Source organism: Ptiloglossa arizonensis, chromosome 3, assembly GCF_051014685.1.
Source record: "Ptiloglossa arizonensis isolate GNS036 chromosome 3, iyPtiAriz1_principal, whole genome shotgun sequence".
Lineage (NCBI taxonomy): Eukaryota > Metazoa > Arthropoda > Insecta > Hymenoptera > Colletidae > Ptiloglossa > Ptiloglossa arizonensis.
Window position 1 is genome coordinate 26,184,291 of NC_135050.1, and position 23,419 is coordinate 26,207,709.

Consider the following 23,419-nt stretch of genomic DNA (forward strand, 5'->3'; position numbering starts at 1 on the left):
GTGTCAAGAGTGTTTAGGATAGACGAGTGAAGATTGACAATATTCAAATTAAAAAACTGCGCGAGAGTAAGTAATTTTGAGTGAACTTGACCAAATGCATCGAATGAGAATACAACGATCGTGATTACAATAACGAAGAAACGCAACGTAATTGGGTTTTGAAATGAATAATGTAGTGTGGGAATGCGATGAAATAGATATGGTTCTAGGAAGAGGTGAAGAATGTTTAGGATAAACGAGAGAGTGAAGTGTTTCCAAAGCGTGAAAAAAGAGTGAAGATTGACAGAATGATTAAATTAAAAAACGACGCAAGAATGAAGAATTTTGAGTGAACTTGACCAAATGCATCGAATGAGTATGTTTAAGAATTAGAATAAAATGGAACGAATGCGTGAGAAGAATATAGATAGCGAAAGATTGGTCCAGCGAGGATTCTAAAAGCATCGTGAGCCTTAACTTTTATTTTAAATAAACTTATCAATGTTAAAGGAGTTCCTTTGCTTCTCGTACCTCTGAACCTTTATCCACGTGAGGTTTGGTAAATACAAACCCTACGGTAGAAATAAAGAAAGAGAAATTCGAACCGTACATTCATCAGTTGCGTTAAACGAGTATATTACGAGTAGGATACTTTTTTACGAGATTATTTTCCACGAACGTAACACCTGTAGGACGGTTCTCGATATCTTTCTTCGTCGACGCGAAATAATTCGGCCGTTCAAGGTCATCGAGCGGCCGTATCCCCACCACAGTGTTTCGTTACCCCCTCTACCGCTCGACCTCTTCATTGCCTTAAAAGAACGACACTAAAATCCACAGAATCGCGTATTTAAAAATGGAGGTTGCGACTGGTGTGATTCGTGGTTCGAGAAGCAACAAATACAACGTCAAAATATTGTCCCTCGATTAAAGTACTCGATGCGTAATATACGCGTATAAAGAAAAGGACCGATAATATTAAATTGCAAAATAGACTTCAAACTTTTCTGTGGCATAAGTCTTTCATCGAGCTCGACAAAAGAATAGGATAGATAGATATATATATTCTTGATTAATACGAAAGATAATGCGATCGCAAATAGAATATCGATCGATTTTGAACAGGATGTGTTCATTATCGCAACCCAATATATGTTTAACGGGGTAAAACGGGGTAGTCGGTTAATTACACGTTGGTCCCAGTGTGCACGTACCCGAGATCTTCTATTTGTGCTCGGCGTACCGGCCAATTGCGTCTGTCGTTTTTTTCTAATCGAATTAACGCGCTCGCTTCCGCTACCTGCCAATACCCTTCGTTTCTTACGAGTCGAGAATCGAGAATTAACGCGTCCAATCCCGTATGGACCACGTTCCACTCTCCGCACAAATCGTTTTCATAATTACGTGCACGATAATCGCAAAATGTTCAACAGTGTCTTTCGATCCACGTAATTATCTATTATTGTGAAATTATCGTATTCTTGGGCAATCGATGGTCCGGATTGGGTATAATTATTTTTGTAGGCTTATGGATATTGAACGTCGTGTCTTACAAACGTATTGTGTTAGAGTTGAGAGTTGACTGTCGAAAGCTCGATACTGAGTCAATTTATAATTGACAAAATTGCAAAATATTTTCCAGCGGAGAATCTAGTATTTGTATTGAAAGATATCTTTCTCTAATTAAATACCATTGACCACTCTCTTTCCACCATGATTTCTACAGCTAAAAACTGAGAGTCGACTAATGACAATTAAAACTTCCAATGCATTATGTAACAATTTACCATATTTATATATATTCAAATAGATCTTTCCTTAATTAAACACCATTGATAACTCTCCTTCCACCATGATTTCTACAGCTAAACATTGAGAATCAGCAAATGACAATTATAACTTTCAAGTCATTTCATAACGATCTACCATATTTAGATACAATGTCAAAATCAAATAGATCTTTCCTTAATTAAATACCATTGGCTACTCTTCCTTCGCCATGATTTCTACAGCTAAAAATTGGAAATCAACAAATGACAATTAAAACTTCCAATACATTATGTAAAAATCTACTATATTTTGACACATTCAAATAGATCTTTCCTTAATTAAACACAATTGACAACTCTCCTTCCACCATGATTTCTACAACTAAAAATTGAAAATCAACAAATGACAATTAAAACTTCCAATACATTATGTAACAATCTACTATATGTAGACACGTTCAAATATAATAGATCTTTCCTTAATTAAACACAATTGACAACTCTCCTTCACCATGATTTCTACAGCTAAAAATTGGTAATCAACAAATGACAATTAAAACTTCCAATACATTATGTAAAAATCTACCATATTTAGCCACGTTCAAATACATCTTTCCTTAATTAAACACAATCGACCACTCTTCCTCCAGCACGGTTACAACGTTATAAAGTTCCCAGCCAGGAAACAACAAATTTTCAGTCGTCCTCCGGGACGAAAATGCAAGCAACACGTTGCACAGAAACTGAGGAAAATTTGGAGGCCGTTGGCGGGCCCCCTGGCCGAATCTAACATTAACTACCGCGACCGTTTATAACCGGGAGTTTGTCCCGAAATTACGCCCGCGCTCGCTAACATTTAAACGGAAAAGGAGACGAATGGTTCCGTAAGGCCGAAACACAGCGCGAAGTCCGACCTGGTAAGAAACTACGACTAAGATTGAACGTAAAACTCGCGATAATTCCAACAACGTTTCCACTCGCGGGATTAATTAAGTGCAACCGGCGTTACTCCGTCCGCTGATCCGGAGAAGAGAAAAACGGCTGGAGAAGAAGAAGAAGTAGAAGGAGAAGAAAAAAAGGAAATAAAGAAATAATAAACGGCCAGGAAACGTGCAAGAAATGGCTTCGTTAGCGTCGTCGAAACGTAGCGACTGCGAAGTTTGTGAAATATAGCAAAGAGCGGAACTCCCGTTGCATATTTAACCAACCTGGAACGAAGAACCCTTTCGACGCGTACTCTCGAACATTTACACCTTTGTTGGAACAGCGCGAGGGAACTGGTTGTATTTTCGAAACGAGCGAGAGAACGCGTAGATGCATTTACGGGGTACGCTCGTCTCGCGGGTTATTTTCCAAACGGGCCCGTCCGAATTATCGACATTCCCGATCGCCTAATCGCGCGAGGGTTTTAGGACTCTTGGAAGATGACGCGTCGGGAAATTTCCACGCTTCTGAGCGATTACGTGCGCTTTTAGGGTCTTGGTACCTCGTCTGGATGAACGATCGCCGTATCGTAAAATTGAAACGGGATCAGTAACGGTCTCGAGCGGGAAGTTCGAATTCCTCTTCTTGCGCGGAGATGCCATGAGGGACCGAAATCTACGATTGATAATATATTGACAGTGACGTGCGGAGGGAAATCAACGACTGATAACACGTTGACAGTGACATGGGACCGAAAATAACGACTGGACTGGTAACATGTTGATGGAGAAGCGGGGACCGAAATCTACGGTTGATAACACGTTGATGGAGACGCGGGGACCGAAATCTACGGTTGATAACACATTGACAGTGACAATGGGGACCGAAATCAATGGCTGATAACACATTGACAGTGAGAATGGGGACCGAAATCTACGGTTGATAACACATTGACAGTGACGTGTGGAGCGAAATCAACGGCTGATAACACGTTGACAGTGACAGGAAACTGAAATCAACGACTGGACTGATAACATATTGACAGTGACACGAAGACCGAAATCTACGATTGATAACACATTGACAGTGACGTGCGGAGCAAAATCAACGGCTGGACTAGTAACATGTTGATGGAGACACGGGGACCGAAATCTACGGTTGATTACACGTTGACGAAAACGTGGGGACCGAAATCTACGGTTGATAACACATTGACAGTGACAATGGGGACCGAAATCAATGGCTGATAACATGTTGACAGTGACAATGGGGACCGAAATTAACGGCTGATAACATGTTGACAGTGACAGGAAACTGAAATCGACGACTGGACTGATAACACATTGACAGTAACACAAAGACCGAAATCTACGGTTGATAACACATTGACAGAAATGTGGGGACCGAAATCAACGACCGATAACGTGTTATCAGTGACGTGGGGACCAAAATCAACAACTGATAACATGTCGATAGTAACGGAGGACCGAAATCAACGGTTGAACCGATAACACATTGACAGTTACACGAAGACTGAACTCTACGATTGATAACCCGTTGACAGTGACAATGGGGACCGAAATCAACTGAAAGAGAGCGTATAGCGTAAATCCGTATATTGATTTATAACGTTCAAGTTATCGAATTATCGAACGCTCAAGAAAAATCGCAAATTGAAGAATTCGATACACTATGACTATTTGTCACCGTTTGATAAATATTATCACGCTGGTGAATAAAATATTAATCTCCGATAATCGGCTCCGCGAATCTCCGTAGAAGCTAACAGATAAACCTGTCGTGAATCGATCAACGCCTTTGACATTTTTATTTTCACTTTTTAATATCCTCCTGTCTAATTATCGATCGCTTCGTACGCTTTTGCGAGAGATTTTTTCCTCCTTTCTGGCCGGCCTGTCGCGATGAAAAATAGAAAGCCTATTCGTTTTACTTTGATCTTTCAGGGACGATCGATACCGACACGTGTACCTTGGAAAGATGCACACGACCCAGATGTACTCTTCTATCGTAATAACAAATATTCTTACGGATAAAATTCTTTCTTTCTCTCGGTTTAGGTTCTCTTAAGAGCACACGAAGCTACAATGTACCGATACCAGTGACTATCACACTGTTGTCCACTAAAGTTAGCCATGTTGTCACGTATGATCGATCGTCGATCACGACCTTTCAATCGGTCGATTAATCAATTAACAAACCGTAGAAGATTGTTTCGGACTATGTTGAAGTTAGTGTCTCTGTTGATGTTGCGGTAGTGTTTAGCTACCGAATACATCTCGAACGGTCCCTTCCACTTTTTCATTAATCAGCTCACGAAATGAAAATCGTGATCGATCATCTCTGACAGGAGCACGAAAACTTTCCGCTCTCGAACCGAGAGAAATTTCGTACACCCTAAATATTGTATCCAATGATCTCCAACAATGTCCCAATCCCTGTTAAACAAGTCTCGTTCGAAGGTCTCTGTGCGCGATCGATACGAAAGAAATTCAACGTTTTAGACAATTTTCGAGCAACGTTGACCAACGATCGAATACGATTGTAAATCCATCGGAGCAACGTATAACGCAACAGTGGTGGAAATGTGAACCGATACAAGCAGCACGAGATACCCGATTTATACCGTTTATCTCGTACGGTCCAAATGTGTCCGCTGATAACCTATCGAGTTGACGCGATCTTAACGCATTACTTACCGGTTGTGAATCAAGCGGATGGACACAACGGACCGGTCGGTTCGAGCTCAAATTCTTCGCAGGTTTAGATTATTGCGTGGAAAAATGTAAAAAGGGAATGAAAATTTAAGATATCGTTCCCTCCGTAGATCACACGATTGATAACGATACACGAAAGCTAACGAACTGCTCTTGCGTTCGCTTATTGCGTTTCGGTGAATCGAGTGAACCATTGAATCGAATCGAGTTAAAGCGAACGAACGTCTCCGAATACCGATTAAGCTCTCCATTTCCCTGGAAGCTCATTTTCGTTGCTAAGATTTACCTTTGAGGGATCAAAATTGTTGCAACGATTTTAGAGTAACCGTTCAAACGCTGTACTTACCGACAGCAATTTTTCTTAGCGAATATGAAAGAAAGAGTCAATGGACGAACAAATCGGCGATACGAATCAGTCGGTGAGCCACGCGACGAGCGAAATAATAATTAAAGAACAAAAGAATGACGATAGTTCGAAGTACATGGTAATTTCAATAAACTTATTTCACTCTCGTGGGAATCTTCACTATTTCACCGATCTTATCGTAATAATACAATGCAAATCCGATTTGCTGCCGCATTAAACGCAATTAGTGTGCGAAAACGATCTCCGATAAATTACTCGATCGATTTAATCTACGGGCGTATCGGCGTGTAGCTCGTGCGTTCGTTGGTTGGTAACAGGTTGACGTGGGGACCGAAATCTACTGTTGATAACACGTTGATGGGGACGTGGGGACCGAAATCTACGGTTGATAACATGGTGAGAGTGACGTGGGACCGAAATTTACGGTTGATAACATGTTGATGCCGAAATCTACGGTTGATAACGTTATTGATAGAAATCTGGGGACCGAAATCAACGATTGATAACATGTTGACAGTAACATGGGGACCGAAATCTACGGTTGATAACATGTTGACAGTAACGTGGGGACCGAAATCAACGTCTGGAATGATAACACGTTGACAGTGACGTGGAGGCCGAAATCTACGGTTGATAACGTTATTGATAGAAATCTGGGGACCGAAATCAATGACTGATTACATGTTGACGGAGACGTGGGACCGATATCAACGACTGATAACTCGTTGAGAGTGATGTGTAGACCGAAATCTACGGTTGAGAACGTTATTGATAGAAATCTGGGGACCGAAATCAACGGTTGATAACATGTTGACAGTAACGTGGGGACCGAAATCTACGGTTGATAACACATTGAGAGTGATATGGGACCGAAAATAACGACTGAACTGATAACACGTTGATGGAGACGTGGAGACCGAAATCTACGGTTGATAACACGTTGACGAAGACATGGGGACCGAAATCTACGGTTGATAACATGTTGACAGTGACGTAGGACCGAAATCAACGACTAATAACATGTTAATAGTGACGTGTAGACCGAAATCAACGACTGGCCTAATAACATGTTGACAAAGCCGTGGGGACCGAAATCTACGGTTGATGTCGCGTTGACAGAGACTTGAGGATCAAAGTAACGACTGGACTGATAACACGTTGATGGAGACGTGGAGACCGAAATCTACGGTTGATAACATGTTGATGGAGATGTGGGGACCGAAATCTACGGTTGATAACATGTTGACAGAAACATGGGACCGAAATCAACGGTTGATATCACGTTGACACATACTTCAGGACCGAAATCAACGATTGATAACACGTTGACGGTAACGTGGGGCCCGAAATCAACTGAAAGAGAAGCGTTTAGTGTAAGCGAAATAAAATGGTAATCCGTACGAACCGATTGTCGAGCGAGCCTGAGAATGAACGATGGGATTGTTATTGGCCTCGGAGTTGGTCGTCTGCGGTCGATCGGTGATAGCGGCCGTGGTGGATGTGGCGATGGTGCTCCCGGGTGCCGAGGTGAAGCTAGAAGTGGACGTCGAGGACGGGTTCGTTGTGTTTAACGGCTTAGAGGACCAGGAACTGCAAGTATCGCAGCCCTCCGCGGAACGTGTCGACAAACGGCAGCAGGACCAACGTTTTCCACTCCACAATCCGGCGTGATAACGACCGCTCAGCCCTGGATTCTCGCTGCACACTGTGAACAAAAACACCAGCGATCCAAAATTATCGACGCTGCGCGAAGCAATCGGTGGATCGTCCACACGGATTCGATATTTTTCGAAGGCAAAGGGTACCGAGACTAGAGCGATACGCGTTCAAATTTATGTAAATTCCCGCTCGGAGTTGAAATTATCCGCGGAACGAGTAGAGATTTCACTCGCGGGAACTCGAGGCAACGAGACCAAAATGGCGTGCAAAATGACGAAAATAAGCGAGGAGTGAACGGGGCCCGGAGTGGGGGAAAGATGAAGCTCGAGGATTTCGAAGTAACATTGTATTGGCGTGGCTGGAAAAGTAAGGCGGGTACCATGTGTAAGGAGTGGGGGAAGGCAGAATAAGTGGAGTGGGGGAAGGCATAATAAGTGGAGTGGGGGAAGGCAGAATAAGTGGAGTGGGGGAAGGCAGAATAAGTGGAGTGGGGGAAGGCAGAATAAGTGGAGTGGGGGAAGTAACGGGTGTTCCTATTGTATTGTAGTTAGGTGTACCGTTGTACCTTGTACCTGATATACTAATAGTTAGGTATACTATTACACCTGACATATTTTACCAATTATTATACCAATAGTTGAATATACTATTATACCTTGATATATTATACCAATAGTTAGGTATATTACTATACCTGATATATTATACTGCTATATCTAGTATACCAACAGTTAAGTACACTGCCATATCTAGTACACCAGTAATTAGGTATACTGTTATATTTAATATACCAGCAATCAGGCACACCGTTATACCTGATATATCAGTACTTAAATATACTATTACACCTCGTACACCAATAGTTAAATATACCCTTATACCTGGTGTACCAATAGTTAAGTATACCATTTTACCTGGTACATACCAATACAATAGATACACCCGTTACGCTTCCCACTCCTTACACATGGGATTCGGCTTACTATTATATCTTGGAAGCAAAGATTCCCGCGAAATTAAAATACTGGAAGCAAAGAAGAGCGCCTTCTCAATGGAAAAAGTTGCGCTTGACTAATAACCGAGAAGAATTCACCGAGAACGATTGTAAATACAAGTACCGCGAAATGAAAACCCGTATACGAAACGGTGAAACGCGAACGGTTTCTCTCTGAACTGCAGAATCCATCGAAACGAACCGATAACTATCGCTAGCTTTATCGGAGGTGCGAGAGGGGGACACTGAAACGCCATTTGTTATTTGTTTCCGCGACAACGACCAATTTATTCACTCCGGGGTTACACCGCTCACGATGCAGTATTTATTTGACAAATTACCTATCCCGCGTTTTTTTTCACCGTCTCGTTCAACGTGTAATATTTATTTATTTATCTGTCAATGTATTCGGCATACACATTTATTTACGTATTTATTTCACATACACGTACATATCTATCTATCGTGTATTTATTTATTTACTGCAACTACGAATTCAACCCTGCAACTCTACAAATGTCTTTTCCGTCGTTTCTCGATTGTTCGTGGATTATTATTACACGCGACAACTATTTATATTCCTCGCAACGATTCTCACACTTTTTCACGAAAAATACACACGGTGCACTAATAGTTACAAACGGAGCTGTAAACTCGACGGTTCGTAAAATGAAAATCGTTCAAAGATCTATCCCTCTCGTTTGAATCGCTCTTCGTGTCAATATACGTTCAATATCAATTTTAACGATTCGAGGTATCGCTCTGCTCACGGAAACGAGAGGGGAGGGCTCTGTTGACAAATTAATACTCGGGTAAATTGACTCGGAACGGTCAACGAACAGCTTGGTAATTTTGACTTCGGAATTAATTATTTCGTTCCGATACTTCCGAAAATTGATCGAAAAATCGCTCGAAAAATTTTACTCAATTTATACTCGCGTCATATTTTTCGAGCAAAAAATCTGTTCTACCTTCGCGCCATTTTTTTCGAGCAAAAAATTGTTTTTACCTTCGCGCCATATTTTTTTTGAGCAAAATATTGTTTTACCTTCGCGCCATTTTTTCGAGCAAAAAATTGTTTCTACCTTTGCGCCATTTTTTTTGACAGCAAAAAATTTTGTTAACCTTCGCGCCATTTTTTCGAGCAAAGAATTTTTCTACTTTCACGCCATTTTTTTCAAGCAAAAAATTTATTTTACCTTCGCGCCATTTTTCTTCGAGCAAAAAATTTGTTTTACCTTCGCGCCATTTTTTTCGAGCAAAAACTTTGTTCTACCGTCACGTCATTTTGTCGAGCAAAAAATTTTTCTACTTTCGCGCCATTTTTTTCGAGCAAAAATTTTTTTTTTACCTTCGCGCCATTTTTGTCGCGCGATCGTGGCCGACGCGAAACGAAACCGACGCGTTTAATACTTCGTGGGACAGTTCGTCGAGGAACCGTGTCTCCGGGCGAGCCTTTTTCCGTCGACGTTTTCTCGTTCCTCGCGAAAAGCTTGCTTTTTCGCCGGTAGTTTTACGCGCTCGGCGGAGAAACGTTCTTTTTTTTTCTTCTTTTCCCCCTACCCGTCAGAATTCACCGTCCGAACTTTGAAAGCCCCATTCGAGGACCACGAAACCGAATAACACGACGATAAATGGCCGAGATTCCTCAAGGCGCTTTAAGGCGCTCCAGAGGGAAGCTCCGAGAATTCATTCTTATTACGATGTTCCGGTGTATCGCTTTTGAAGCGGTGTGCACAAACGAGAATTCTTCCCACGGTGAAACCCGGCCCAATTTCGGTCGCGGGATAGCGGGTCAAGAGGGAACGATACCTGCCAACAGGACGGCTAAAAATTAATTAATCCGAGTGGCTCGTTAAAATGCGATCCGACGAAAGGAAGGAAGGAAGGAACTGTAATAATCGCGCTGAAAGAAATATTAGGGCCGAATAGATAAATAACGAACAATCTGTTCCGAGACCGAGCACTTTGACCCCGATATTGCGTCCGATGTGAATTTTCAGGTTAAAAAATTTCTTTTTTTCTTGCTTTCGTGACTCTGAATTGATCGTTACGATACGTTCGGATGGATGTTTAAGTTGCAGTTTAAAAGTTCCACCGTGTGTACTGTGCGCGACTCGCAAGATGTCCTCCGAGGTGGCACAGGGGCACGCCTCGACTGCTTTCTTCGTCGCTCGATCCAATTGGTGCGCGCGCGTCGGCCAATAACACGCCACGGGGCGTGTCCCTTGCAGTACGGCCAATTAGACCCGCATTCCACCCGCGTGACTTCTTGTCAACCGTGCACAGTACTACGCGTTGCTGAATAGACGATTAACGGGACAGAGGCAAGGAGAATCTCTCGCTGACTCTATCTAGATTCTACCTTTAACCTTTTGCAGTCGAGAAGCGACTCTCAATCGCCAATTTAGTTTAATCCTTCCGCGTGACTTCTTATCAACCGTGCACAGTAGTACACGTTGCTGGAAAGAAGATTAACAAAACAGAGGCAAGGAGAATATCTCGCTGACTCTATCTAGATTCTACCTTTAACCTTTTGCAGTCGAGAGGCGACTCTCAATCGCCAATTTAGTTTAATCCTTCCGCGTGACTTCTTGTCAATCGTGCACAGTACTACGCGTTGCTGGAAAGAAGATTAACGAAACAGAGGCAAGGAGAATATCTCGCTGACTCTATCTAGATTCTACCTTTAACCTTTTGCAGTCGAGAGGCGACTCTCAATCGCCAATTTAGTTTAATCCTTCCGCGTGAGTTCTTATCAACAGTATACAGTACTACACGTTGCTGGAAAGAAGATTAACGAAACAGAGGCAAGGAGAATATCTCGCTGACTCTATGTAGATTCTACCTTTAACCTTTTGCGCTCGAGAAGCGACTCTTGATTTTAGTTTAATTTTTCTAGAGATCGAATATCATGTCTCGTTACAATGATAGAATACGTGGAATATTGAAACGAAAAGCGTGACGTTAAGAATTAATCGTACGATTTATTTTTACTTTCGATACGGATTATTTCATTGATTAGTTCCAATTTCTCGTAACGAAAGGTTCGACGAGTCCTCTCTCTTTGTTGGGCGACGAAATTGGTAATAGATGTAACCCTTTCGGCCAGTAATACACCGTCATTAAGAATGCGTGGGCGTATAGATGTGGTCGATTCGCTGCAACCAATCGTATCCGCATTCCTATCGCTTGTCAACTTTCCAGCAACGCACAGTAGGTGCTCGTTGAAAGTAGAGTAAGTGTTGCGCGGGTCAGACGCTCCGCTTGCGGATACGATCAGCCCGATTAACGATAGAAAGACGATAACACGTCACAAGAGTCGTACGATTAGAAACAGAACGTAATACGAACTTAACTTAAGATCTAAAGCAACTTTCTATCGTACAACGTATTGATTCCAAACGATATTATCGATTTGTCTCAGATCCGTCTAATAGTAATCTTTAGTTCAGATCTACGCGATTGCTTTCTCTGTCGCAATCTACGACTAGGTGTGCACAATTTATCCTTTCTAATTAAACGTACACGGTTCACAGTGACCAATAGAATTCGTTCGATTCTATCAAGTTTTCCACGTCCGATATTTCGATCGGATTTATTCGATCCGATCTTCCGGTTAGACTTACACGGTTCAACGTTTCGGTCGTCCAATACTTTCAACGAAAATACTCCACTGGTGAATCGATACTCGCCGAAAAAGTCTACTCGACCGAACGAAAATTCAAAACACGAAGAATCTCCGAATTCAACAAGTTGATCCCGTGACCAGAACACAATACAACACGGACGATACGTACCGTCGCAGAATTACCAATTACCGATACAATCCGGGCAAACATTTACGCTTGTCCGAAGATTATTTACGATCGCAAATAAAACGTATCTGTATATCTCTTGAACGCTTGCTCTTTGCAAACACCGTTATCTTTCGTTACTTATTACCTCGATGTATAGTAATCCGTATTCACGTGTAGATGCTTCGATGGGGATTTCCAAATGGACGCGAACGTCTCTCGAACTTCGAGACGGGGAGGATTTAATTTTTAACGAGTTAAACTAGAAAGAAATTAGAGCGGATAATAAATATTATATGCACGGGACTATCAATGAAACTACCGATGCATCGATGGGGATTTCTAGGTGGAAGCAAATGTTTCTCATACTTCGAGACGAGGATTTCATTTTTAACGAGTTAAACTAGAAAGAAATTAGAGCGGATAATAAATATTATATGCAGGGGACTATCAACGGAACTTCTGACCCGTGGAAGTCTTACGAGCCGGAGGGACGTTTTACATGTGCACTCGAGAACGAGAAGTGGCTGCTCCTCGGAACACATGAAAGGCTATTCAAGCTTCTTGCGCGCGGCAATGATCATCTTGAAGAGAATGCTGCGGCAACATTTCAAATGTATGCGACGGAGAGCACCACCACGGTGTCGCATGAATCGGGAACTCCCCCCTTCTTTTTTTTTTCCTTTTTTTCTTTTTTAGAATTGACGTCGTTCGTCTTCAAAGAAACGAATTAAACCATGCTCACGGAAAATATTCGCGGAGCCCGTACCGATAATTGGATCTTTCGACGAGAATTATGCGGGAGCCGTCGAAACGAGCTTCCATTCGACCGCTGAGACAATTTAACTTGGCGAAAAGAGTGATAAACAAGTTTCGACGCGTTGCATTCGTCCGCTCGAAAGTTATATTCGATTGGTTCTCACCGCGCGGATTATTCTCGCGGATGTCTCGTTCGTAGGAGAAACGAATACTCGGGAGTACGAACGTCGAAGTTAAAGTGTGTTTGCATTTGATTCGTGGGGGATAACTGCATGGGAACGAAAGTTAGTCACTGCGACTGATACGGTGTCGGTGTAAGCGCGTGCGGCGCGGGGCGCGGTGAAGCGGTGGGAGGAGCCGAGCGATGGGCGGAGCCAAACGAGAGAGTGGGGGTAACCGCTCGGCGACCTCGAACGGCCACTACTTTCCGCGTGGAACCGAACGTACGCAATATTTCTCTTTTAATTTACCGTAAAGAGCTCGAAACACAAAATCTTCCGGTATCGTCGTAAATTGTTATAACCGACGATAAACGTATCAGGGAATATTCGGGCGCGCGTCGCCGAAAACGGTGAATTGAATCGATCGTTTTTCGCGGGCCGAGCTCCACGCGGCCAAATGTTATAGAATTTCGGATCGTGACGCTAATGAGCTTTGCCAATTAACACACGCGATTCCATTTAACGCCCCGCGCCGCGCTCGTTAACGATCCATCGAACCGCGATCGTCTTTAATTCTCGGTGGCCATTATCGGTATAATCGGATCAAAAGCGGATGTATAATGTAAACCGTGCCGTGATGAATTTTCATCCGTAAAAACGTCGAGAATGGAAACAGGCAGGTCGCGGAGGAAGGAACGATTCGTATCGAAGCATTAATATTATGAAAACCGAACGTACGTACGTTTAAAGAGCGCGTTGTTGAAAAACCTCGTTAGAATCGCGTTTACGAAAGAAAAGAGGGCCGAGGGGGGAGGGAGGAGAGAGAGAAAAAAAGATAAAACAGGAAAATCCGTTCATCGATGCAATTAATCTTTATTAACGTTGACTTCGCGACGGAAACTCTCCGGTGCATGCATATGCATTCGACCGCGTCGCGGGGAAAAATTCCAGTAGTTTAAAAGGCCTCGATCGATATCAGCCCCGAGCAATTTGTCGGGTAGACAATATCGACGAGAACTATTGTACATGACAGCCCGTAGCGGCTCCCTACGAAAGTGCAAAGTAGTCTAGTTCTGCTTATTCCTCTTTATCCCCGCTCGTTCTCTAATTATCCGCGTTCCGTCTGGCCCCAGACTCTTTTCTGATTCGGCTAAACCGTACTGCGTCGAAATTCACGGCTGAAGCAACGTAGTTAATCGCCTCATTAGCATTCGTGGGTCAATGAATTCTACAGACAGCTGAATTATGCAATTCGAAAGGTACGATAGGATGGACATTGCACATACAGGGTATCCCGAAAGACGGATTGGATCGTTCGGAGACGGTACATTTAAAAATTCTATTTTCAGTATCTTTATTCTATATATAATTTTTAATATTAGATATACAATATCCTTCTTACCGCGGGCGTTTACAAATACGTATTACGATAATTGTATCTCGCAGAAGAGATAATTCGATATCCGAATCGATAAATTCGGTGGTACTTCCGAAACGGTCCATTTTGAAACATTTTTGTAAAACGCCTAGACGACAATTACTCGCGCGGGAGTAAATAAAGGTGAGTATCGTTTACACGAGGCTGGAATTTCGAGGATATTTCATCCGGGAATTTTATACGAATATCGTGGAATCCCGAAAAATTAATATTTTCCAAATGGACAAATCGGAACGACGTGGCGCTCGATAATGGAATAAACGAGACACAATGATCGATGGATTGTATTATTCCATCGCGATAAGTGTGCGAATGAAATTAAAATATTGTCCGTATGGTCGTTCCCCTACAGTGAGACACGAAACGTGAAAAAAAAGGGGACCTCGAAACAATCGAACCAAATAACGTCAAATATCACCGCGGCCAGGAAGAAAATTCGAAATCCATTGTTCGTTTTTTCGCTGGGCAGTTTACGTAGAGCTCGCGGACTCGATTTCACCGCGGCTTCGCGGACCGTGCTGTGCATCGTTTTCCAGCTCGAATCGCGCGATTTTTTAACGCCCTACAGGAAACGCGTATCGATGCGTTACACGAGAGAAAAAAAAACAAAAAAAAAAAAACAAATTGAAACAGTGGGAAAAATAAACTTTCTAACGTAACACCGGGGCAACGAGTCGTTGGAGAATCGAGAACGCAGCTCTTGAAAAATGGTGTCTTTCCCCGAATCCGCGGATAGACTTTTCGCGGAAAATAATACACAGGGAACTACTCGCGGAAGTTGGAAGTATCCCCGTGGGAGAATCTGTATCGGCAAATGGGCCAGAAAGAAAGCAAAGCGAGAATATTTTCTTGGAAATGAAATTGAAATATACCAGAGAAGGAAAACGAGGACGGAGGCGATGGAACTTAAGCTCCGCGAATATCGAGAGTCCGGTGTCTCGTGACAAACGTTAAGAGTACTTCCGGGAGGATGATACATGGTCAGTGCGGAATGAAAATTAAGATACACATTTGTGCGGTGCGATTCGACGAGGTATTATCTTTTTCTCGAAAGAATGTTTACGATATCGATTTTCCGGATACGAGACGAAAACGAATCGTGAACAGTGTTGGAGCATTTACGGAGTTTGTCTCGTGACAAACGTTAAGAGTTCTTCCGGGAGGATGACACATGGTCAATGCGGAATGAAAATTAAGATACACATTTGTGCGGTGCGATTCGACGAGGTATTATCTTTTTCTCGAAAGAATGTTTACGATATCGATTTTCCGGATACGAGACGAAAACGAATCGTGAACAGTGTTGGAGCATTTACGGAGTTCGTTTCGAAGTTCTCCAACGTTGTCGATATCTCGAGTTCGGGTACAATCTTCGCGAGATTGTTCTGAAATAAAAAACTCTCCCCGGACATTGAAAACGGAGTATAAATCACCGACAACTTACAGATACTACTGTATAACTGTTTGAAAAATAGAGAACATCCCCCCCACCCCGGATATTGAATATATGAATATAATAGAATATAAATCGACCACAACTACAGATACCATTGTATGGTATAACCGCATTCGGTAAATCTCGATGAAGAATTAAATTATTATACAAAATTGTGAATCGATGATGATACTTTCGGTACTCGAGTCTTTCGAAAAAGATGCAACGAAGAAAGAAAAACGTAAATTTCAATGAAGAATTAAATTATTATACGAAACTGTGAATCGATGATGATACTTTCGGTACTCGAGTCTTTCGAAAAAGATGCAACGAAGAAAGAAAAAGGTAAATTTCAATGGAGAATTAAATTATTATAAGAAACTGTAAACCGATGATAATTCGTTCGATTGCCCAATATTTTCGAAAAAGACGCAACGAACAAAGAAAATCGATTTTTTTAATCCAAAGCTGTCTCGAGACGATTGACACGGGTACCGGAAGAACTCGAAGATTCTATTTCCGTGTGGTGCACGTGCACGAATAATAGTCGATCCTACGTCGAACGAAATTCTTGGGAAACTCGTTAAAAGTTCGAGCGTTTCTCGGGCGGCGACAAATCAATCGCTGGGAGCCAGGAATCGAGATACGTCAGCGATATCGTCGATCGATTCCCGCGATTTCTGACACCGACTCTCTCTCTCTCTCTCTCTCTCTCTCTCTCTCTCTCTCTCTCTCTCTCTCTCTCTCTTCTATTTCCCTCTCATCTTGTCTCTCTTCCCGCGCACGAATCAACTTCGGTGAACCGATACGCGAGTAAGTTTCGCGTCGAGTTCTGTAACAGCGTTCCATATTTCTGAAAGAAAAATGGCTTCGGATGATCCGAACTTCGGTTAACCCTCTTTTACTGTACAAATACGTATCCAGGTCTCTCGAACACGAAGAACATTTATATGCCCGCAAATCGACGCAGGAACGACTAACCTTGAAAACTGATTACCCGAGAGCTTATCGACTTTCTTTTCTCTATTTTCGCAGACAGTGAAATTAATCGTAAACCGTTAGTTGTCCATTTCAATAATTGTTCACCAATATTGTAGCCAAAAACCTCGTTAATAATTGAATAATTATAAAAAGAAGTTTGAATCGAGTCAAATTGTTCGACTGACCCCTTGTTTTTACATAGAAACTATGCTAAATTGAATTTTTAGTCATGTTTATAATTTGTATTAAAATAAAATGCTCCTTATGTATTTACATACAATTTTGCTCATTCTTTGCAACAAAAGAAACTTCTTTACCACTTGATTGATTGAAATCGCTTTTTTTACATCAGAATAACATAACCAATTTATAAAAAAAAAACAGGTATTTCGTGGAGCGATTTCATCAAAATCTCAAGATTGGCAAGGGTTCTACGTGTTCTTCTTCTCGATCGAATTTTCTTCAGGAATCTGTATCGATTAATTTTCTTTCGTTAAAATATATATAAATGTCGAATGTCCTCGTTCGTGAGCCATTTATTCGACTTCGAGAACAGTTACGCGACGCTTCGGGAATTGCTGAATGGTAACTGGAATACTTCCTCCAAGTCAACGAATAGAGTATCAAACGCCCATGCGTCATGGACGTAAACCGAGAACCAGTCGAGGAACTTTGCGGTGTAATTTTCGGCGGAAAGTTTCGGTCCATCTTCGCTCGACGCGTTAGAGAAACGCAATTTCTTGCGTTAACGCGAGCATCGTTACTTCACGGAACAGAAACTTTGATTAACAATCCACCGCGAAAAGACGAGCCGTCGAACCAACTCGATACGTGAATAATTGGAAGCGCAAAACTTTACTATTGTTCGTTCGCGAGAATCGTTCATCGTACAAAAGATAATTATCCCTAGAGAACGAAGTCCTCGATAAATGATACAAGGTGACTTCACGCGCAGAAATACCTCGAATAATTTTCGTACGAAGCTTCTTTCCTTTTTTTTTTATTTTCTTTCGAGAAAATCATACTTTGAGACTCGTTTGTGAAATCGTACAAAAGATAATTATCCTTATAAAACAGAGTCCTCGATAAATGATACAAGGTGACTTCGCGTGCAGAAATACCTCGAATAATTTTCGTAAGAAGCTACTATTCTTTTCTTTTATTTTCTTTTGACAAAATCATCCTTTGAGCCTCGTTCGCGAAAGATAATTATCCGTAAAGACCAAAGTACACGATAAATGATACTAGGTGACTTCGCGCGCAAAAATACCTCGAATAATTTTCGTAAGAAGCTTCTATCCTTTTTTTTTTATTTTCTTTCGACAAAATCATCCTTTGAGCCTCATTCGTGAAATCGTACGAAAGATAATTATCCCTAGAGAACGAAGTCCTCGATAAATGATACTAGGTGACTTCCCGCGCAGAAGTACCTCGAATAATATTCGTACGGAGCTACTAACCCTTTTTTTTTATTTTCTTTCGACAAAATCATCCTTTGAGCCTCGTTCGCGAAAGATAATTATCCTTAAAGACCAAAGTCCTCGATAAATGATACTAGGTGACTTCCCGCGCAGAAATACCTCGAATAATTTTCGTACGAAGCTTCTATCCTTTTTTTTTTATTTTCTTTTGATAAAATCATCCTCAGAGCCTCATTCGTGAAATCGTACGAAAGATAATTATCCCTAAAGAACGAAGTCCTCGATAAATGATACAAGGTGACTTCACGCGCAGAAATACCTCGAATAATTTTCGTAAGAAGCTACTATTCTTTTTTTTTTATTTTCTTTCGACAAAATCATACTTTGAGACTCGTTTCTGAAATCGTACAAAAGATAATTATCCTTAGAAAACAGAGTCCTCGATAAATGATACAAGGTGACTTCGCGTGCAGAAATACCTGGAATAATATTCGTAAGAAGCTACTATTCTTTTCTTTTCTTTTATTTTCACAAAATCATCCTTTGAGCCTCGTTCGCGAAAGATAATTATCCGTAAAGACCAAAGTACACGATAAATGATACTAGGTGACTTCGCGCGCAGAAATACCTCGAATAATTTTCGTACGAAGCTTCTATCCTTTTTTTTTTATTTTCTTTTGATAAAATCATCCTCAGAGCCTCATTCGTGAAATCGTACGAAAGATAATTATCCCTAAAGAACGAAGTCCTCGATAAATGATACAAGGTGACTTCACGCGCAGAAATACCTCGAATAATTTTCGTAAGAAGCTACTATTCTTTTTTTTTTATTTTCTTTCGACAAAATCATACTTTGAGACTCGTTTCTGAAATCGTACAAAAGATAATTATCCTTAGAAAACAGAGTCCTCGATAAATGATACAAGGTGACTTCGCGTGCAGAAATACCTGGAATAATATTCGTAAGAAGCTACTATTCTTTTCTTTTCTTTTATTTTCACAAAATCATCCTTTGAGCCTCGTTCGCGAAAGATAATTATCCGTAAAGACCAAAGTACACGATAAATGATACTAGGTGACTTCGCGCGCAGAAATACCTCGAATAATTTTCGTACGAAGCTTCTACCCTTCTCTTTTATTATCTTTCGACAAAATCATCCTTTGAGCTTCGTTCGCGAAAGATAATTATCTTTAAAGACCAAAGTCCTCGATAAATGATACTAGGTGACTTCCCGCGCAGAAGTACCTCGAATAATATTCGTACGGAGCTACTATCCCTTTTTTTTTATTTTCTTTCGAGAAAATCATCCTTTGAGACTCGTTCGTGAAATCGTACGAAAGATAATTATCCCTAGAGAACGAAGTCCTCGATAAATGATACAAGATGACTTCGCGCGCAGAAATACCTCGAATAATTTTCGTACGAAGCTTCTACCCTTCTCTTTTATTATCTTTCGACAAAATCATCCTTTGAGCTTCGTTCGCGAAAGATAATTATCTTTAAAGACCAAAGTCCTCGATAAATGATACTAGGTGACTTCGCGCGCAGAAATGCCTCGAATAATTTTCGTACGAAGCTTCCACCCTTCTTTTTTATTATCTTCCGACAAAATCATCCTTTAAGCCCCGTTCGAATTTCATAAATCTTCCGTGCACGCGTCTAGTGTTTGCCCGAAAACGTACAAAATGACGAGAAAGCAACAGTTCCGGGTTATAAATTATTGTGTACACGGATCGTGCGCAAACCTACGATAAACATATAGCGGGAGTGTATCAGTTTTCCATTAAACCGAATTTCGGCGAACAAACGCTAACGCGTGCTTTGGACGTTCACGGGATCGATTTTCCTCGAAAAATTCCATTCTCGATTTATTTAAACGCGAACGTTCCGTTAAACGATAACAACAATGGTAACGAGTCGAGGGAAACGATTCTTATATCTCCCACGGTTTTCTCGTTCCTCATTCTCGATTATTTATCCGGCTCGTACGGATTAATTTCGACTCGTCGTTAATTTCAATCGTCGGGCACAATGTTTACAGTGTTCCCGCGACTCTTTTTATTTCCACGGCAGGTACGCCGCGTTTGCGGAAAAATTTATTTTACGTCGGTCAGAGACACGAGGGGCATCCACGCTCGGAAGTACGAGACAGCATTAAATATTCGCGAATTGAAGCGGGCAACGTGAACTGGGTTAACACGACGAACGATCGCCGGGGCTCGCTGTCGGGGTGAAAAATCATTTTTTCTTTTTTTTTTTTTACTCGTTGCCGCGGCGAGTTTCGGCCCACGTTATCCCGGCGACAGCTGCGTCAATAATTACTTCGCAATTTGTTCTAAATTTACACGCGGCTGGAAAATCGGCTCGCGTAAATGCGATTCAATCGTTCGCGAACGAACGAGACGACGAATCGTACGGGCGCTTGGAAAAATCCGACGCAAAATCGACGATCGAGTGGCGAAATAACGATCGTCCTGCAAAAAAAAAAATTGCGAGTCGATGGGATACGTATCCTGTACGCGAACGTGTCTAATTTTATCTCGAACGATACTCTTGTAAATGTAAATGTATTTCTCTTCGTGCACTGTGCGACAAATCTGGCACGACTTAACGATCGAAGCAAGATTCTAGTTTATTATTGTTGGTATTATTATTATTATTAGTAGCAGTAGTAGCAGTAGTAGTATTGTTATTATTATTAGTAGTAATAGTAGTATGGTTATTATTAGTAGTAGTAATAGTAGTATGGTTATTATTAGTAGTAGTAATAGTAGTATGGTTATTATTATTAGTAATAGTATTGTTATTATTATTAGTAATAATAGTAGTATGGTTATTATTATTAGTAATAATAGTAGTATGGTTATTATTATTAGTAATAGTATTGTTATCATTAGTAGTAGTAATAGTAGTATTATTATTATTATTAGTAGTAGTAGTAGTAGTATTGTTATTATTATCATCGTTATTATTTGTGATTAAATTTACCAACTGCTTACATAACGAAATTTGCTTTGTATTTCCAAAAACGTTACGACTTTTTCCAATCCACGCACAAGATCGATTTTACAAATTCTTTTTTCTCCTCGGCCATCGATTTTCCAGGTAAACCTTAACCCGTTGACCACCGTGTCAATTTTCCATACTCGTTGGAGATAGTAATTCGAGCACGTTCGTCGGTTCGAATATTGCTTCGCGTCGACTGGACGTGTTTCTCTTTTTTCTTTTTTCTTTTTTTTTTTATAAAAAAAATAACATTACGTCCGACCCATGGAACACTTCGACCAGTATCTTATCGGAATTTCGACCGTGTTCACTAGTTCGACCATCGATTCGTACCTCGAGTACCAACTTGGGTCCAGCTCGAGTACTAGTTTGCAAGTACGTTGGTTGCTTGCGCAGCGAAAACTTTGGCTTTCAAGAGAAGAACGTTCTCGATGGCACCTGTGCTCGTGAAACGATCGCGAATTAACGACGTCAAGCTTCGGTCACTTTTTCCTTCGGGCGGCATCGTGTGTGGCTCGACCATCGATTTGCATTCGCCTCGAGTACAAGTTCGTGTCATCGTTGCAACTGCGCTGCACCTTGCAACGAAAACTACGATCCCTGGATAACAATTCTCGACTCAGCCGCACCGCGTGTCTCGTTCAACCCTTTGTGTAACTACTGTACCGGAGTCATCGGTCTCGAGAACGATGACAGTAAGGATCTACAGGGTGTCCCGAAAATAAATCCTGATATTTTGTCTTTAATGCGAGCGCCGAATCGGTCACTGGTGATCCACGAAATAGTATTATCGATGTAGTTTCCATTCGGAAAATATAATGTAATGTAATGGAATATAATGGAATATAATGCAATATAATGTAATATAATGTAATATAGTATAGTATAATATAATATATATAGTATTGGGTTGTTCGAAAAGTGATTTCGTTTTCCAAAATGGAGAATATATAATTTAATAAAATGTTTATACGCTCTAAAAGAAATCGTGTTTCATTTTCACCAAAAAAAAACGAAATGACTTTCCGAACAACCCAATATAATATAATATAGTATAGTATAATATAATATAATATTTCTATTTATGATTCCTTTCAAATATCTCAAAATGTTGTTTTTAAATTTTTATTTACACGTCGATTCGATCAATCGTGATCGTTTCGTCGATTATTTACGAAAAGACTCGTTCTTCGTTCGTAGAGTCGGAGGAACGAACGGTAATTCGGACAAAACAACGCGCAACAAGCTACGACAACGAAATTAATTCAGTCGCGATGACAGGGACCGAAAGAGGGCGGAGGGGGTTGGGGTTGAAACAACGAGCAACTGCGTCGCGCTCCCGTCATTTTACTCGACGTTAATTTAAAGAAAACTCATCCATTATCGCGGGACCGTAGCGAATTTAATTTACCGAACAATTACTCCACGCCCGTGGGGAAGAGAAACGGACACGTGAAAACGATCGTTAAAATGGTAAAATTCAAACGGTCGAGGAAAAAAGGGATAACGCGGAAACCGCTACGAGAATAAAACGAATCCGCGCTGGATTTGTTTGTATCTTCCCTCGTTTCTTTTTTTTTTTCTTTCTTTTCTTTTCTTCTCTTCCCTTCTTTTTTTTTTCTCGTCGACGAAGAGTAATTTAAGGGAGACTTTAACGAACGTCGACGCAAAGAACCCGGCCTCGAGAACGAGTATAAGCCTCGACCAGACGAAACTGCTTCAGATTTACGGCTCGAAATGAATTACAATGCTTAACGACGGTTCTTTCGCTGCACGGACCCCGTTAAAAGGATACCGACGTCCCCCGAATCTGGGTCGCGTGCTTATTACCGCGAGACAACGAGCGTAAAGAAAAACCCGGACTTACGATCGTGGCTCGTAGTTCCCCCTTCCTAGAGTTCGCATTGTATCCCGCGAATTTATACGAAATATCAGCCAACCGGCGCGAATAACGATTGTCCGGTTATTAAACGTTAACGTCCCGCCATTCTTC

The 23,419-nt window shown here is 41.3% G+C and overlaps 1 protein-coding gene across 1 annotated transcript in view; it reads right to left on the reverse strand.

Moving 5' to 3' along the window:
• The window catches only part of Btk29a (tyrosine-protein kinase Btk29A), a 361,771-nt gene that overhangs the window by 307,654 nt on the left and 30,698 nt on the right, over positions 1–23,419 (reverse strand). The window contains exon 4 of the mRNA XM_076307587.1: positions 7,180–7,479. Coding sequence (XP_076163702.1) covers positions 7,180–7,479 — 300 coding nt within the window. The remainder of the gene's footprint in view (positions 1–7,179; positions 7,480–23,419) is intronic.